At 42.7% G+C, this 20,213-nt stretch overlaps 1 protein-coding gene and 1 pseudogene across 2 annotated transcripts in view; both read right to left on the bottom strand.

Moving 5' to 3' along the window:
* The window catches only part of SMCHD1 (structural maintenance of chromosomes flexible hinge domain containing 1), a 209,871-nt gene that overhangs the window by 53,738 nt on the left and 135,920 nt on the right, over positions 1–20,213 (bottom strand). For both annotated transcript variants that reach the window (XM_085861237.1, XM_085861236.1), the window contains 2 exons: positions 18,293–18,399; positions 10,809–10,873 (listed from right to left, as the gene is read on the bottom strand). In XM_085861237.1, the coding sequence (XP_085717363.1) occupies positions 10,809–10,873; positions 18,293–18,399 (172 nt within the window). The remainder of the gene's footprint in view (positions 1–10,808; positions 10,874–18,292; positions 18,400–20,213) is intronic.
* On the bottom strand, positions 1,082–10,798 carry LOC147009553 (uncharacterized; annotated as a pseudogene).

Genomic DNA, 20,213 nt, shown 5'->3' with positions numbered 1-20,213 from the left:
CTGCACCCAAACCATTACAGAACCACCATAATCCTTCACTGTTGGAATCAAGCACAGAGTTGTAGAGTTCTTTCAGTTGGCGCCACATGTGCACCCCTTCATTTGTCGAGAATGTAGTGAAAGAAGATTCATCTGACCATGTCACATTTCTCGACTGCTCAATCGTCCATTGCCTGTGCCCTTTGCACCATTGGACTCGCAAACGTGCATTGCCAGGTGTGATGAGCGGTTTGTGCAATGAAATCCAACGATGGTATCCCACTCTGGAGTTCTCAGCAGACAGTTTTTGATGAAACTGGCTTCTTGTGTTCCAGGTTACAGTCAATTGATCCGCAATTGCTCACCTGCTTTGCCTTTCACTTCAAATTAATGCACGGATATCACGATCCTGGAGTATGCACCTCCACCCATTGTTACCCTTTGCTGATGATGCCTTTCCCTCGGAGTTTAATGCCAACATCACCTCAGACACCGTTGCTCGTAAAACATCAGTATGTTGAGCAATCCATCATTGAAGCTCCTGCCAAATATGCCCCAACAATCAACCCCTCTTTCAAAGTCACTGAGGTCACCTCTTGCAGCCATACCAGCCATAATTGTGGGCAAGCAGGCCTGTGTGGCATTTTTTTAAAATACAAGAACCAAAACATACTGGTATGTTATTTGCTTAATCAACACACTTGCACCACACACCTGTGTGGAAGCAGTTTCATTCAATACCTGGTGTCCCTCATTTACCATGGTGTTTGTATTTTGTTGTCCGTGATCTGCATATACCAAGATATTATATTTTGTATTGTCAATTAATATTCTGAAATTTGTCGAATTTGTGGGTTACGATGAGTAAATAACAGTGGAAAAAGTCTGATTTAATGCAATATTATTCCAGGCTGGAATGCAACAAAATGTGAAAATTTTGAAAGGGGGTGTGGACTTTCTATCAGCACTGTAATATATATATATATATATATATATATATATATATATATATATATATATATATATATATATATATATATATATATATATATATATATATATATATATATATATATATATATATATATATATATATATATATATGGATATACAGGTATATGTATACTTTCTTTTTCACTCTTCCCATGCTCTTCAAGCTGCATAAAGCAACCATAAAGGCCTGCACAAGGTAATTGCTTTGCTGTTTCAAACCATTCCCAGAGTTCCTCCACAACTATAAAGGCATTCACAAATAGTGCACATATGAGAATCCCAATGCTGCACACCCGCTCAGCTGTCGGGCTGGTTTAATTGCTTATTGGTGAATAATCAGCGAAAGCGCAGACAACAGTGCATACCAATAAGACTCCCGAGCATGTACCACATGCAAATGTCAAAAGCATTCAATACATAAATAAGAAAGACCCACCCACATCTCTCACCTGTGAATGGAGGGAATAACCAATCAGCTCTCACCTAATCAACTCAACCCAGGTGGCTCAGATTATATAAGTAAATTAACACCTCGTGCTCTTCCAGCCAAAGAAGCTGCAGAAAGCAACCAAGAATGTCGACACAAGGTAAGCGCTTTTGGTGAGAGATAGAGATGTGGGTTCGTTTTTCCTTCCATTCACAGGTGAGAGATGTGGGTGGGTCTTTCTTTTACACACACACACACACACACACACACACACACACACACACACACACACACACACACACACACACACACACACACACACACACACACACACACACACACACACACACGCCTATCAAGTGCCAATGCTGTCCTCTAAGGCAGTGGTTCCCAACCGTTTTTAATATGAGGACCACCTTTGTGTCTGCTTTTCTGACACCCCACTTACCCCCTTTTTTCACAACACCATTTTAAAACTAATTTTTATGTGCATATACCAGACTAATACTGATGTCATGCACAAGGAGCATTTGTGTGTAGTCTGCCAAAAAGCAGACCCTTCTAAATGTGTTCAAATTCGTGCTTTAAAATAATAAGTCAAAAACTTAACAAAAGCACTTTTGCTATACATATTAAATGATACAAGTACATGGAGAGTAAAGTATGTAACTTACCCAACTTAATGAGAGCCCGGTGCTTGAATCTTCCCTACCACTTCATCAATGCAAGGAGAAATTGTGGATAGGCACACGTCATGTTCTGGCTGGAGCCGAGATCTGCATTTTGTTTTTAAGGCTGTTAAGCAAGAGAATCCAGCTTCACAAACATAGGTGATTGCAAATGGAAGCAATATTTTTATTGCTTCACCTGACGGTTCTTCATCGTCCTTTTCAGTGGAGAGCCAAAAGGCCGTGCGATTTTGCTCTCTGAATTTTACCTTCAGGCTGCAATCACATGACAAATCCACGAGCTGATCTTGAGCTCGGCAGCTGAGGTTTGTGTTTGAAAGGACATCTTCGGAGAACGGTGCATGGATCCACTGCCACTTATCATCTGAAATGTCTCTGAAGTCGGTCTCAAATTGCATATCCAAGACATTAACGTGAGCAGTAAAAACTGTTTTGATGCTGGACAATCCAATCTCAGAATTCCTGAGAAATTCTTTGAGTAACGGAAACATTCCAGTCATTTCATTTCCCAAGCGAGTTCACCACACACCGAGTTCCTTTCTGAATCGCATCACTTTACCACTAATCATCAAAACGTTCGTATATTTGCATTGCAGTGAAAAGTTGAGATCAATCAGAATGTTAAATACATCAGCTAAATATAAAGGCTCATCAAGAAAGAGTTGGTCTTTGAATTGGCTTGCATGGAAGTAGCTCGCATTTGTCAAGAATTCCTCCAGTTCCTTGTGCAGCTCAAATACGCGTTGCAAGACTCGTCCGCGTGATAGCCAGCGGATCTCGGTGTGCAGCAATATTTTGACGTGATCAGCTCCCATTTCATTGTATAGTGCAGAAAAAAGATGAGGTTTAAGTGGCCTTGCTTTAACAAAGTTTACTGTTTTCACTGTATCTGTCAGAAGTGTATAGTTCTGACTACAAATGGCGAGCTGCTTAGGCTTCTCTGTGGACAATGCAGTGGGTTACTCGTAATGCTGGGGCAACTTGTTTTACCTGCCAAATCACCTTATGCACTCCCGTCGTTGAACGTGTACCGTCAGTGCATATCCCGATATAATCTGACCACTTTAAACAACGTGCACACATGTCGGAATTAATAGCTTCGAAGATTTCTCCACCAGTTGTCCGAGTTTCCAGAACAGGAAATCTTCAACGATTTCACTTTCCCAAGGATACCGCACGTAAACCAGTGATTGAGCTAAACCAACACGTCTGTGGATTCATCACATTGAATGGCGAATCTCTTACTTCGAAGACGTTAAGCAAGTTGCTTCTCGATAATCAAGTGACGTGTCTTGAATGCGACGACAAGCTGCATTTTAAATTGGAACGGAGGCAAGTTTTTTTTGACTGTTTCGGAGCCAAATAAACATTGACACACATCCCTCACACAGGGCATCACAATATCTTCCCCAACTGTGTGGATTTTTTTGACTTTGCAATCCTCAGCAAAATCAGGAAAGATGCTTTCAAACCACTATCAAGTTCAGGTGTCATTTGACGCAATGAAAACTGATGGCAAAGTACCCGTTTCTTTTGTTGGAAAAAAAAACTCAAGTGCCCTCTTTTCACATTCTGGATGCTTTGTTGATAAATGGTGGTGAAATCTTGCCAGTTGAAGAGCTTCATTTGACAATACCACCTGACAAATAACGCACTGTGGTTTTGGTTCATCCTTGGATCCAGTAAATGTAAATCCCGATGATAAATATTATGGATTAAATTTCCGGCATGGAGGCTTTTTCTTTGAAGGTGGCTCATGAGATTAGTCGATTCCAGTCGTCGGTCCAGACTGGTCCCCACTACCACTCGCTCGCATAAGAAATCTCTCCATTTTGCAACGCACTGTACTCACTGCTCACCGAGTCGAACCAGTCGTGATTTTATTTTTCTAAATGCACGATGGAAATACGAAGACAAGTTAGGTGGGATACAACACAAAAGTAGAAAATGATTGCACAGTGTACAGGATGCGTCGTAACACTGTGGCGGGCTTTGACATACGTCATTGTTGAACACAAAGCGAAAGTTAATATTTGTATCGATTTCGATTAAAATGGCTGCTTTGAATGCTCCGCTTAGGATTGCACCAAAAGCGAACAAATGTCGAAGAGCATTGTATAAAGAACATGTATATAAAAAGCTGACGGACGTCGAGGTGGTAAATTGTATGACCTGCATTTATTGAATAAGCATGTATAAGCTGAAAGATAACTTTTCTTTTTGGTTGGTGGGGGTGAAATGGGGGGAAGTAACTTGCAGACCACCTGTAGACTGGTTATATTTCTGGGAAATGTGAATTCAAGAAGCATTTTTGAGGAAAAGCAGGCAAACCACTTTTTCTGGGGTAGTTTTTCGCGCTGAACACGAATCTGTTGTTTGCCGAGCCCAAAAATGTCTAATAAGGTCACTAATTAAGGTCAGAGGTCAATGAGTGCAAACTTCAAAAATTTTCAAAAAGTGTTTTATTTGACATCCTCCATCCAGATATTTAACTTATTTTACAATATTTTGTATAGTAGGGTTCATACAGGTTTTCAAAATGTGAGAAAAAAAGGAAAATGTGAAGGAAAAATAATGCTATTTTGTTAATATCTCCATACTCGAGCACCTTTTAGTTTTTTAACATACTGTTTCATTTCACTTTCATTTATATGATTAAATGCGACAAGTGAAATGGTTTGACTGACTCCTATCCATACGTAATTCCTAAGCAAGATTATTCTCAATTTTGAATTTCACAATTTGACTAATTAGCCTCCAAATTAAGGTTAAAGGTCACCAGGTACAAAGTAAACTTATGACGCAAACAACTGTTCTGACAGTCAATCATGTGTTCTTATCTCTCAATCAGATCCTACTGCAATCTGTCTGACCAATTGGGGGCAAGGAGAACAGCTTGTTCACTGCGACACGACACCCTCCACCCACTCGACCCCCACCCCCACCCCCAATGCCGACCTGCTGATGTCTACTTTACTTCGCCCTGTTTCGACATGGTATTTCTGCGACATTGCACTTGCAGGCATCAGTGCACAACTGGCTCCCCCACTTCTGACAAGAGCAACTATTAGTACTGCAACCTTTTGTGCAACTTCACTGCACAAGTTCTCTGCATCCCTTTGGAATTGGAGGCAAAGTTTTAAGAACCGGTGACAATTTACCATCCACGAGTCTCCATCCACATTCTGTTGGTGGTGGCAGGGATGGCATTGGGTTATGAGCTTCTCTCCAAATGAAACCTTGGTAGTTTGCTCGTTCTATGTGGAATTTTGCAGCGTCACTAGATGGAGGGAGGGTCTCCGTTGTATGACATTTGCTGAAAAGCTTAATCCGGGCTTGATTACAGTTCTCAGATGGTGCCTTGTAGATGTGGCAAATAAACTTTTCAGCATCTTCTGTGACCTGTTTTGAGGGCGTCGGAAACTTGCCAAGATCTTTGAGAAGACTGTTGTGTTCAAGGAAGATATCCCACTCTGTTCTCTTTGAGTGTCCTGAGAAAAAGGACACCGTGTCACATCCTGTTACACTGTGAAATGCAGGTAGTATCTCATAGACATGATCGGCAAGTCCAAGTTCCCTCCTTATGTCATGCACAGGAACATACTTCGGTTTCTTAATTGTTCCCGCTTTCATCCAAAGCCTCATGCAAGACATTCTACCAAAGTTGGCGACCAACAACACCAAGACATCTGTGTCACGAGCTACGACAACAATGTTCGGTGCATCTGTTTGAAGGCAGTGTAGAATCATTCTAGAATCCGCCTCCTCATGATTGCTCTCTCGCAATGTTGTGTTCATTGCAGGGTCTGAACTCTGGACTTCTGTTTCAGAAGCAAAACCTCCATCAACAACAACCACTTTTTCAGGGCGTGCCGCGGCTATGAGAGCATTTGACAGGAACTGAGCAAGCTCTGTCTTGTTTTCAGTTGATGCAAGAAAGTCTGGCCATTTGTTGGGGAGTGGTACATCCCTATCTTCAATCAGACGCCGAACTGGCCTTGACTTCTTTGAACGTTTGGTCCTTGTTCCAGCTTTGATGGAAATATCTCTGTACCGATCGAAGGTAACGTCAATTCGGCTGTAAGCCTGGCCTTGCCGGAAAATGAACTTCACAAATTCATCTGCATAGTAACCAAAGGTATTTGCCTTGCTTGGCTTTCCAAGTGACATGACTGCAGCTTGTCCATCAATGATCAAGCAAGAAGGCTAATCATTAGAGATTTCTGTGGGGCAGGTTACACTTTGGATAAGAATGTCAAATAAGTTGGCTTTAATGCCAGATCGAAGTTCACCAGACGTTTCAGCAATGCTAATTGGCGGGTTCATTAACTCATGGTTTAGTATTCTCTCCAGGTCTACCGGTCTTCCAGCTCTGTAGGCTGCAATTAGTCTCTGCAAGAAGTTTCTGTCTGCTTTTATGCTTTCTGTCTTCCCACTTGGTGTCTTTGTTGCAACATCGTAGAGTGTTGCAAAGGTTGGAGCCTTCACCTTTTGAAGTGCAGAACGGAACAAGTTGGTGGATGACACAAGTCTCTCTTTGATGAAACTCTCCAACTTCTGTTGCCCAAGCATTTCAGCATTCAGCAGCGACTCTTCTATTTCAGAAGTCACAACATCTTTTGTTGCGCAGTTAAGGAGCTTGTTTGGTCGACCAGTAGATTCTTCAGCAAATACTTTGAATCGCAAGAGTTTGAAGGATTCGTTTTTCATCGGAGTTGTCACGTTTAGTGCGGGAAGAGGTGGCTTCATTAGGGGTGGACCCAGTGTCCACTCCAACGTTCATCATTTCAGACGTCTGCATTGAAATGCGCGTCCTGTGGTTGTATGAGAACGTCCATCTTGCCAGGGCTGAATTGATTTTGGTTATTCCAATGATTCCACCACTCTTTTTCCCCAATTCCATTGAGCCATTCCAGGCTATGATCCAGATCGACTTGGTTGAAACTTTGGTCCGATCCTTTCACAACAAAGTTACCAAGGCGGAATTCTTCCTCCACTTCTGGTGGGAGCTGATGCATCTGTGACAGGTAAACACAGCCCCATCTTGCGTAATTCACGTGATCATATAGGAAGAAGAATGGCAACATTTCTCGGAACGATTCCAATTGTAGTGTCCACAACCCTGCTCTCTGTGCCCGAACAAAAGCAAGCAATAGTTACCATCCTCAAGTAATCCCACCAAAACCTGAAGTTTGGATCACTCTGTCGATTTTCAACGAAGACTGTGAGGTGCTGCAGAAAGGTCTCAGAACCCACAATGTCAAGTAAGCTATTGAAGTCTTTGCTGGCTCATGCATCCTCCAGGGTTTGGCAAGTTTTGGGATCTTGTTCATGGAGGTCAGTTTTGAATTGTGGCATCAAGATTTGCCACTGCGCTTGCCAAGTTAATTTGTGCACCCTCATTGCCTTTGCATATGATTTTCCATCTTTAGCCTTCTCAGCCGAATTTGGTCCAAGTAAACCACTTTCAACCCACAGTTCAAGTATTCCAGAATCTTCTGTGTTGCCCTATCGCTTTCAAAAAGTTCATAGTGATATGTAACTCACCTAATCTTGGAATTAGGGTATCTCTGAAGTTGGACACTGACCATTTCAGCTCCATCAGTTGGGGGTACAATGCCTGATCAACTGTGATCAAAGCGTAGCGGTTTCCTAGAGCCCTTGCGACATGTAATGCCCTTTGTACCATGGTGTTCAAAGTTGAAAGTTCATGAGCTGGGGCTAGTATGATTGGCATATATCCAATGGTAGTTTTGGCTATCTCTGACCTTTTGCTGTGCAACTGATTGAACGTGGTCCAGGAACCTTTTTCGTCCTCTCCTTGCCGAGATGTTAAGAATGCCATGTCCCAATCTACACTGTCTTGTAGAGCACTGGGAGTATTTCTCCCTCAGAAACCATCCTGTTTCAACCCCATCAAAATCAGGAATGAGGGTGTCCTTGTTGATAAACACCTCATGAATCTTTTCAACTGAAGGTGGGATATCCAAAGTTGATGTATTGGATGGTTTGATGTCTCTAAGACCACTTTCAGCAGGTGGCCCCCTCTGCCAGGCAGCAAACTGTGTAGCGTGAAATGTATTCTTGCCATCTTAGGTTGAGTCATCAATATCAATATTGTCACCGGAAAAATACACAAATCTTCCAGAGACCAGGTTGCTAGGTACCAACGCCCCAGTTTGTGGATAAAGCGCTTTCAGAGTGTTTTCAGCCATTGATGTGTCATACTTTAGAACCCGGTTGTAGCTGATTATGTCCCCAGCATTATGGAATAGCTCAACCAATTGCTTTGACCGAGTTGATTGGTGCAGTGTCATACCCATTCCAACATGTTTAGGTGGTGCTTTCTTGTCTCCACAAACACCATAGACCATATCTTGCCCAATGCCAAGGACGCTTGTTTTCTTCACCCAACTAATTTCAGACGTTTCACATTCATCAAACTCAGCATCAACACCACTTTGGCCACCAAGCAAGATATTAACAAACATGTGTACAGATGGCGGTATGCTTGCCAACTCTGCTTCTTCACTGACATCACAGCCCTCGAATGCAGGATGTGACACGATATCATTGCAGAGTTTAAGAGCAACATGCACTAAAGATAGAAAATCATCATCCTGTTGTCTAAATACGGGAATATTTTCTGCGCTGTTCTGACCACAGACCATTTCTGAAAGGGGTATGTGACTGAACTGTCTGGGAAGAAGCAGTTTGCCTTTCTGAAATAGCTACATTTCTTGGCACAAGAAATTCATGTGTCCACAATGTACTTTGACAAAGTTTCTTTGAAAGTGCCCAGTCTACTAACATACGATGCAGGAATCGTAAGTCGCACTCACTGGTTAGTTCTCTGTACCTCTCGAATACTGGTGACAGTTCAAACACGCGTCCTTTCTCAGCAGAGTGATGCAGTTCTTGACACAACCATGATATGGCCATGTCAGCTGATTTGCTCATGGCTTCTGCCCTTTTTACATCCCTATATAACTTTTTAAGGCAGTTAGCATGATAACATACTTCAGCAGAGATCAAATCATTCTCAGTTGCAGTTCGGACTAAGATCTCATGTACAAATTGAGCTTTTGCTATGATGTCGTCACTCACGTCGAAGGTTGTGACATGACTTGTCTTCTGCTTCCTATCGAATTTTTGGCAGAACATACACAAAGTCCAGTCCACCTTAGTAGCACTACTGCGTAAAAACCGGCGTCCTTCAACTGAAACACCCTTTCTTTCATTAGCTTGCACTTTTGCCGGATCTTTTGATTGCTCCTTTTCTAGCTTAGCATTTATTTTCCCCTTATGTGTGTATGCTGTGTAACATAGTTTGTGCCATTTAAGTTTGGGGATACTGTCTTGAGGCTCTGCAAAGAGCGATGAAAGCCTGTTCACAGCTGGCCGAAATTCACAGTGCCTCAGTTTGCATCGGAGCTCAGTCGCCTCTCTGATGGAAGCAATGCCTTGGTTTGTCTGGTTGAAAACGGTGTCTTTAGCCCGGCTGCTTTCCTGGCATATGATACAATGTTCAAACGTCACATCCTCACTCTGTCGCATGAGGCTTGCAATAGGTTCCATAGTTGCCTGGGGAGCGAAACAAAAACCTGACAAAGCTCCAGTCATGCATGATCATGAAAAGTCCCTCCACCTCCCCCCCGCCGTACTGCAAAGATAGCTGGTGCTTGCCCTGGCTCCCGCTCTGGCTTCAGATTTAGTACAGACAGCAGTCTAATCAGGAGCATAGCAGTAGATGCACTCATCACTCGCTCTCGGCCCACAACCTGTGCATCTGTGGGTGTATATGATGTCAAGCATGTCTGGCTATGGATTCATTTACTGTCAATTTCACTTTCATTCATATTTCTGTTTTATAAAACTTGAAGAGGATCCCTACCTGTTCTTGTTATGCCTAAGGCACTAACTAGATGGCTAGGCTATTAGATTCATTCTTCATTTAGGGCTACTTCAAGAACACCCTGTTTGAATGGAAATGGAATGTCAAGCATGGCGAGTGTGAAATGTAGCCGGCTTCACATAGATGGCAACACTGTCAAGTGGAGTGGACTTGTAGAAGCCAAGCGGCAAAATTACCAGTCACGGTGAGGCAAAATGTAACAATCGCTTTTCATACTCATTAACCTTTGACCAAGATGCTTCATATGCAAATTAGGTCATTAACACATCTGTCTTATTCACCATAGGATATCATACCATCAGCAGAAGCAGAAAACCCTTCCTTACTGTAGACGTAGGAGTAAAAAATGCAAGCAAAATGTATACCTCCACACAAAACTAAAAGTCGCACTGTTAGAGATATTTGCAAAAGTGTGTATTTTTCCTTAACAATTTCCTTGAGTTCTACGATTTTGATGACCAGTTATAGCTTTACCTTACAAAATATCACAAAATAAGTAACATATGGATAGAGGATGTCAAAATAAGCATTTTTTAAAGTTTGCACTCATTGACCTTTGACCTGAATTAGTGACCTTATTAGGCATTTTTGGGCTCGGCAAACAACAGATTCGTGTTCAGCACGAAAAACTACTCCAGAAAAAGTGGTTTGCCTGCTTTTCCTCAAAAATACTTCTTGAATTGTAAAGAAGCATATTTTCTGATTTTTTTTTTACCAGTCTACTGCAGTTTTACTCGTGAACCACAGGTTGGGAACCAATGCTCTCAGGGGAGTAAAAAAAAAAAAAAGAATTTGTTTACACTACCTCAAATAAATGTATCCTTCCTTGTCACCTGGTTGTGGTTTGCTTGCAAAGAAAAGCATTTCATTCTGCAGGAAAAAAAAAAAAAAAAAAAGTATTATTGGTGTGTTCACATCCCTGCAAACAGGATAAGGCATGAAAAATAATGCAAAAGAGGAAGGTCTCAAAATGAAAAATACACCAAGGCAACTGCTTTGCACAAAAACCGATCTTTCCTGGGAGGAATAGGGGTAGGGCTAAAGGCAAAGGAATTGCAACCACACCACTTTTTAACCACAAATTCTCCTGTTTAAGAATCCATCGTGAAACATCTCACACACCTCATTGATGGACTGAATTGAAGTATCGAGGTTGAATAAGCTAGGAACAAACTGCAGATGATCGTGGTGAAATCTTTTAATCAGCACATTGCTGACACCCTGCCTGGTCCGAAGGGAACGATTTGTTATTTTAAAGGAGGTGAAAGGTTTTTTTTCAAATTGAAGTTTGTACAAACTCAACGATGGTCATGGCTCGCACACTTCTTTCTTCCATACATAACAGTGTTCACGGCTCATGGAGGAGCTTGTATTTGCATCGCATGTAGTACGAAGACATGAGAAGACATCAATGTACTTTTACATGAAGTACAAGAAGACACTGGACGACTCAACACAGTACAGTACATGGAATTCAACCCTGGGGTCCCATCATTATGAGCCTTGCATTCAGATACGAGTAAAAAAAAAAAAAAGGCTAAGTTGTGATTTTATTTTTTTTTTGAATAACTTTTTGAAACTCTTACCAACAGCATGTTCAGAGGGGAAAGAAAAAAGAAACAACTTAAGCTGAAAGGATGAAAATTAAAGAAAATCTGGTTTAAAGGACCATGCAAATTTAAAGCAAATCTGGCCTGTTTGTCTGTGATCATGATATCTCAAAAAATTATGTACGGATTTGGATGCAACTTGGTGGACAGGTTGGATGTGTGACAATGACTAAGTGATTCGATTTTGGTGAAGATCCAGATGTGAAAATATTTTCAGTGATTCTTCACCATTGAGAGACGGGACCAGAAACGATAAACATCATGATATTTAACAACGTTATGGACGAGTTACGGCAAAACTTGGTGGACGAGTTGGGTAGGTGACAAGAACAAGCTGATTCAATTTTGGTTCAGGTCAGGAAACCAGACCCAGCCTATCAGTGTGATACAAAACAAATTGTTTAGCCTGGCAGAGGTGTGTGCTCCACTGAGTGCCATTGTTGTGGCTGTGGTTGTTGTTTGTGTGCTCCGCCCATGTCCTTGTAAAGGGTTCTTACTGTTGTGCAATAATAAAAGTTACCGTCGGAACTGCAACATTAAGGCTCGAGGTTACGCATCTTCTTCCTCAGTCCCGGAAACACTGGCTTTCAAAAAAGGTAAGTTTGTGATAAAAGGAACAAAATTTTATTCAAAATAAATCAATTATGAGCTTTCCATCCAACTAAACAGATTCTTACCTTTCCAAACAAATAAATGCATTATTACCTTTCCAAAGGCACCACTTGTATGACAGCAGAAACTCTTTAGAATGAAGCATTATGGATGGAGAAACACAGATATATATATATATATATATATATATATATATATATATATATATATATATATATATATATATATATATATATATATATATATATATATATATATATACATATGACAACGGATTACTGCGATATATGAATGCGATATATCACGTCAATTCAACACAAATGAAAATAGAATGGCACTCAGTAGATCACGTCCCTCCTCCAGGCTGAACAGTTTTAGATTTGTATCCCACTAATGTACGGATCCAGATCCAGCCTTTTAACCAAAATCGAATTGGCTTGTTCTTTTCACGTAACAAGCTCATCCACCAAGTTTTGTCACAACTCATTCACAACTTTTTGAAATATCATGCCATAAATCGTTTTTGAACCCCATCTCTCAATGGTGATGAATCACTTAAAAAATTTTAGTATCTGGATCCGGATCCAGATCTTCACTAAAATCTAATAATTTTGTCCTCATCACAAACTCAACGTCTCCACCCAATTTTGTGTGAATTTGTCCACAATTTGAGGCAACCTGTTCAAAGACAAACAGACAGACAGACAGACACGTGAAAACATGACAGTGGCGGAGGTAATAATTCTTTAAAAATCAATCAACTAATATAGGCTAACATCTGCAGTGAAAGAAAAATCCCGACAGTGAATCTGAACAAAATACATTCTGGTGCCTCTGGCATCCATAAATTTAGAAAGCAAACGACTACGTAATCCCGAGTATGCGGTGTCACGTCATCACCGAAGCCAACACATTTACGCATGAACGCACATTTTCCACATTTCTGAAACGTCAGAATGGAAGCTTTTGATTTAAATCTCAGCTCAATTTGTGCCAAACACTTCAAAATCCGAGAGAATTAGAAAACAACAGATCTATGAAGGATGTAAGTATAAAGACTGCAGCATATCAATCAAATTCTGAATGCTCATCCGCAACCGAGTTGATTTAATTTCACCAGCACAGGGTCAAACAACAACTTTCAGACTTTGAATGAGGAAGCAATCCGATATGAAGTGCTCAGATACATGCACTAAAAAGGATAAATATGAATCGAAATTCAGGATTTTTTTGGCTCATCAAGTGACTCCTCCTCCCCACCTCTCTTCCTTCTCCCTAATTAGTAGGTATCAAAATGAGTGATTGGTAACACTTTTCCCAAGGATTAAGTTTTATGTAGGCCAACACAGGGCAGTGTGTAGCAATTCAAAGCAGGCAAGAGGACTACTGTGTATGGAGGTGTATTTGCACAGTTCTGGCAACAGGCCTGTGCGGTATTTCCTGGCTCTGTGAAAGCTGCTTCACCAAACCAACAAAGAGCGACTTCAAACACGGGACGGCATGACATTAGGCCTCTCACAATTACTTTGTGTTGAAGCACAGCCTCTCTTAAGGAAGTTCATGACCTATGTTTAAGTGGGGCCAGAAATAGGTGTCAAGGCAAGCACAGCACAAGATCGAGAAGAGAAAACAACACACACACACACACACACACACACACACACACACACACACACACACACACACACACACACACACACACACACACACACACACTTCTGCCAAGTTGGCTGCACAACCGGAAGCCACGGGTTTTGAGTCAGGGGTCCCAAGGAGCAGAAAGTCCACCAGTTGGCCAATTTGGGTAACGGTTTCCGCAAGGAACAAAACACATTCGACATTACAGCCTAAAGACATGTCACAAACTGCTTGTTGTTTACAAATCCAAAGAAAATCGACACTGTTCCTATGAAAGGAGTTCAAGGTTTACTTTGCATCAAGAAAGGGGAGTGTTATAGGATGATACACATATTTAAATTAAAAGAATGCAAAGGGGAGGATGTGAAAGAGCAGAGATGGTAGAGGAATGTAAGAGCTATGGAGGAAAAAAAAAAAAGAGAGAGAGAGAGAGAGAGAGAGAGAGAGAGAGAGAGAGAGAGAGAGAGAGAGAGAGAGAGAGAGAGAGAGAGAGAGAGAGAGAATGTTGAGAGGAGGCAGGAGTGAGGGGTAATGACTTGTGTGAGAGAAAGAGGGATGAGGTGTTTAAAAAAAAAAATCCACTATTTTGGCAAGTGCAAACAAATATCCCTTCAGGTCGATAGCGCTGAGCTTATGATGGTATATAACGTCGGCATTAAATTCTGCAATGGCTTTGTTGATATCAAATAAACAGCTCTCCTGAGAAAAAGCTGCATCAAGTCTTACGGGCTTGATTTAAAGATCTAAGAGCTGAAATCATGCAATGGCACTGAACCAAATAATTAATTAAACAACAGGCTGATGGGCACCAGTTTTAAGAGTATTCTCACATGCGCGTGCACACGCGCACGCACACACTTATTTTGAATACACACATTATTTTGAATACACACACTTATTTTGAATGCACAGGTGGCTGCAGGTAACACCATTTGCTGGGGATGCAATTGTGCCGTTGATGCAGTGCTCCTTGCTAGCTGGAGCAGGAAATTGGTCCTCCTCTTCCTCTTCCTACTCCTTTTTCTTCCCTCTCCTTTCTCTCTTCTTCATTCTTCGTAGCATTATCAGCTGCGGGTGTGGCTGCGCCATCAGTGCAATGCCCTCTGTAGGTTAGAGCAGGAATTTGGATTTTGCTCAGGGTGCCGGCGATAGCTCGCCTCCTCTTCGTGAAGGACACCGTGGGATTTTTAATGTCCACCAACTAATGCTGGCAGACGGGATGCACAGTTTAACGTTCATCCGAGGGATGGCACACACATTGATTCCTCAGCCTGCGTGTGAAGCATCAAGGTGACAGTTTATGGATGGGTCAGGCATCGAACCAAGGACAGACAGCTTAAAGGTGAGCACGCATACCTCTCGGCGACCCTGCCAGCCTACAAAATAAGCACAAAAAAAAAACTAGAAGGGCACTCCGTAGAGCACATACCTCCGCCACGCAATGCCTGATTCAGTGGAACATATTGAGCCCAATACATTTTTGAGATATCGTGCTATATATCGTTTTTGGCCCGATCTCTCAATGGTGAAGAATCACTTTAGAAAATAAAATAATTGTTGTATCCAGATTCGGATCTTCATCAAAATTGAATCAATTCGTCCTTGTTACACACCCAACCTGTCCACCAAATTCCATGCAAATCCACCCACAACTTTTTGAGATATCGTGATGATATTGTTACGGCTGTGGAAATTTGCAGACCACCATAAAGGACCTTAGATCAGTTATGACGAGAAGTATATATGTGTAGTTAGATTTACCCACCGTTGTTTAGAGGGAATTTCCATGTTCACAGGGCTGCGATTCTTTGAGATAGCCGTTTTTCTTTTCTCTATCATTATTTTGGACCAATCATCCTCCAACAACCAAATCACCACCAACAACATCATTCCCAAACAACTACAACTCAAACACCACCACCTTTGCCTCTTTACCTCCACAACTCCACCCCGCAAACATCGCTTCACCGCCATTCTCAAACGACGCCCACCAACAACCAAATTGCCACCACCAACACCCTTCCCAAACCACCACAACAAACTCCCACCACCTTCGCCTTTCTACCGAACGTTGTGCCATGGGTTGTGAATGGGATCCTTTCAAAGAAGAAAACGGATCAGGAATGAATCACGCCCACTTTTTATCCATCCAATGGCTGAGCATCAGCTGATGTAGCCCCGTCTCCAAACCCGCCGTGATCCACAAATTTACATATGCACTCCTCCCCCGGCCTATATAAGCGTGAGCACAACGCAGTGAGTCAGCAGTCAAGTCGGGTCTGGAGAGTGGCAGTCAAGTCGGGTCTGGAGAGTGGCAGTCAAGTCGGGTCTGGAGAGTGGCAGTCAAGTCGGGTCTGGAGAGTGGCAGTCAAGTCGGGTCTGGAGAGTGGCAGTCAAGTCGGGTCTGGAGAGTGGCAGTCAAGTCGGGTCTGGAGAGTGGCAGTCAAGTCGGGTCTGGAGAGTGGCAGTCAAGTCGGGTCTGGAGAGTGGCAGTCAAGTCGGGTCTGGAGAGTGGCAGTCAAGTCGGGTCTGGAGAGTGGCAGTCAAGTCGGGTCTGGAGAGTGGCAGTCAAGTCGGGTCTGGAGAGTGGCAGTCAAGTCGGGGTCGGAGAACAGGACAGAGCTCGAAGAGGCAGACAGCGGCAGTGTAGGTGCAGCAGTGTCAGTGGGGCAGAGTCGAGAGACGAAGCTCGAAGCAGATGGGGAAAGGCAGACGGGAGTCGGGAGACGGAGAGGAAGGAGCTCGGAGCGTCAGCAATTCCCCTCTCCCTTACCGAGCTCCGCGCTAAGAAAGTGCCGGTAACCCCATCCGTTCCCCTCCCCAACCGTGCTGCCGACGGTGAAACACGTGCCTGCGCGGAGAACGCCGGAGAGAGCTCACCAGCCACGCCAGGGGCACGAAACCAGGCGCAGCTACGCTGACATCGCGGCATGCCCGCCATCGCGCCACGAGGGCACGAGTAAGACCCTTCGGTCTCATGAACCTGGCCACTCATCCAGATTCCACATACATTTGGTCCACGAACCTGTCTGCCACCCTTGCCTTTGAGGGTGGCTTTTTCCTTTGCTTTTGTGTAAATGCATGTGGTGGCGCCGTCTTATAAGTAGAATTGTCTATGTGTGCGTGTGGAATAAAGACACTTTATTCGGTTGTAATTCTTCATTTGCTTGCTTGACTGTTATATGTGTATGATTTTCTGTATGGCTGTAAAATACGTGCTTGTCTAAGTGTGCAATAAATGTGCTTGTTGAACTGTTCCCCGTTTCGTTGCGTCCTTTTCCTTGTTTGAAAGTTCCATCTTGCATCACGGAAGGAATTGGTAGAGGGGTGTAAGCACCCGGTAAATAATCACGTCCGTCGGGGCCAGCGATAACACCACTCGGTTATCACTGAAGCAGAGAACGGACTGCTTAAGCGGTTCGTGTCCGAGGCCAGCCAGCGGCGAGGTACGAGCGCCCGGTTAACGACTCGTGCAGGTACTTAGGTACGTCGAGTTTGGCGAACAACCCTATCCTGCGCGGGTAGCTGATTGGCACGATTGTGGTGTGGTCGAAAGACCCACCCGTGACTAGGTCCTGGCGGTAGTTCCAAGGAGGGTCACGACTGAATTGTCCGTTCCGGTGGGCGACGCGGTCGCGATTTGAGTTATGTGGCCGATCGCACGCCGGGTGGACCAGAATTCGTAACAAAATATATATATATATATATATATATATATATATATATGTATATATATATATATATATATATATATATATATATATATATATATATATATATATATATCAGGTTCGCCTCATCTCTCAATGGTGAAGAATCAAAAAATTTTCAGATTCGGATCTTCACAAAAATTGCATCAATTCTTCCTAATCACACAGCCAACGTGTACACCAAGTTTTGCTCCAATCCTTCCAAACTTTTTGAAATATCGTGCTATATGTCGTTTTTTTGACCCCATCTCTCAATGGTGAAGAATCACTGCAAAAAATTCTCGTAGCCGGATCCAGATCCGGATCTTCACCAAAATCTAATCAGTTCGTCCTTGTCACACACCGAACCTGTCCACCAAATTTCATCCCAATCCGTCTACAACTTTTTGAGATATCCTGCACACAAACAGACAAAGCGGGGTGAAAACATAACCTCCTTCGACCTTCGGTGGCAGAGGTAATAAACTAAAGCAAAACAAGAAGTGGGAAAGAAGCAGTAGAACAAATGGATTTTATACAAAGAATAGCTCAAGCAAGATAGCGCCACCTTGTGCATAATTCCCGAGTTTCCTGCCTGGATGTGCAACTATTCTGCCTGGAAATGTGCACGTAGATGAAGGCCGGATACGTAATTAATATCATCCATCGATTAAATTACCCCAAGACATGTCACATAAAAAAAAATAACATTCACGTCATTTTAATTTGAAAGATCATACGTTTTCGTGATCCTTAAACTTGGCCTTTCTGAGTTTCATGAAAAGGTCCCCTGGTGTTATGCCACGCATGACAGAACCATCCTCAGAGACAACGTTGATTTGAACCTCTGCGCACGCGCACACACACACACACACACACACACACACACACACACACACACACACACCAAAAAAATTAAAAATCAACAAATTACTCACTGCATTTCGAGGAACAGAAGCATGGCAAAACGCCTCGTTAGCAAAGACTTTATCAGATGCATTTTTATGAGCAGCTGGAACTGGTGTAATTTAAAGGAACTTTCATTCTGCCAAACTACAAGCTTCCATTGGCTAAACATTTGCATAAGTCCTGAACACCATGTGACCCCGACTCCACCACCCCTCCCCCAGTCCCCCCTCCAAAAAGAGGGCTTTCATTTTCCATGGACAGACAATTCACATTTTCAATCAAACTACATGAAACAATTGGAAAGGACAAGAGTCACAATGCAGCTTTGAGGTTCCATACTCGCCTTTGATCCGTCTAGTCTGGGTTTTATATTCCCGGCCTGACTATAAACTGTCTTCCTGGTACTCTGCAGGCAAGGCGTCATCAATTAGTGCACAGTTTCAAAAGGGAGGTTCAGTCGGCTGCCCTGCCTGCTCTCAGGTGCTGGCAAAAAAAGATCCCACGGCCAATGTGTGCCAGCACCAAGCCAAATTATACGTTACTCGCAGAGCACCTGACCGAGGGGTGATGTATAGGCAACTGACAGCTCTGTATACGCAAAAATAAAGAACCCAGGTTACATGTACGAAGAAAAACCAGACCTACTGCATATAATTCAAAACACCTCATCACAGGAAAACGTGGGGACAGGATTACTGCACTGTACATGGTGGAGACTTGTAATGCCCTCTCCCACCTAGAAGGTGGGGCTACACGATACGCATTTACATCGAGAATTTGCGTGCATCCCCTTCACTCACAAAGAGCACCAGCAAAGATAAAAACACCCCTATACACTAATTCGGCTCATGCTGATCCTATGTAGCAAGTCTGGATGTAATTGGCCCACAACTGTTGGAGCAACAACTTGCTTCGGTCATGGTAAGGGGGAAATGTACACGTGATTGTGAATATGCCTGTTTGCTTATAATGTCTTTTAATGACATTTCCCACCAATTCTGAACCCAGATTTTCTCGGCATTTTCTCATTCATTCCACCCAATCATTCTTCCAGTCATCCACCTCTCTTGCGCATCTGTAATAAATTCACTGAACTGTATATTTATGCCACCGATTTATCCTGCTTGCACTCAATCCGAAAGAACTTCTTTTACTTCCCTTATTGATGTTTAAATTATTCAAGCATGCTCTTTCCTGATCTGTTGTTTTTCAATGAAATAATAAAAAACAAAACAATGCATGGTCATCCATTTAGCAACACATATCCTAGTTAGTGTTCGATTTTAATTAATTAAAGGGATCAAAAGCCTGGTGTTGGCTTCACGGTTAAGGAGGCTGGCTTGGGACCGAAGGGTCATGAGTTCGAGCCCTTGTTGACCGGTGAATTAACACAAGGTGGGGTTGACTCAGCTTGTCATCCTTCTGAGGTCAGCAAACGAGTACCAATATACTGGGGAAATAAAAATTCGGGGGAACCTGCATCGGAGTGGCGACCCATTCAGGACTGTACTCCTGGCCAATGAAACTGCCTCGGCAGCCATATGCGCCTTTACGGCACCAAAAAAATGGTATTATCGTTATTATGATGATTATGATTAAAGGGACCAAAACACTACGACATAATTGAAATATTATTCCCATGTCTGATACGGTGAAGCACGTTGTATTATAATTTTACTGGGAACAAGTGGCCAACTTTTTGAATGCTCTCACATGCAAAAACATTCGACGAGGAACCAAACGCATCACATG

This window comes from Eptatretus burgeri, chromosome 17, assembly GCF_056783735.1.
Source record: "Eptatretus burgeri isolate ZD-2024b chromosome 17, Ebu_testis_v1, whole genome shotgun sequence".
Classification (NCBI taxonomy): Eukaryota; Metazoa; Chordata; class Myxini; order Myxiniformes; family Myxinidae; genus Eptatretus; species Eptatretus burgeri.
The sequence above is the reverse complement of the archived record's forward strand: the minus strand, read 5'-3'. Positions and strand labels throughout refer to the sequence as shown.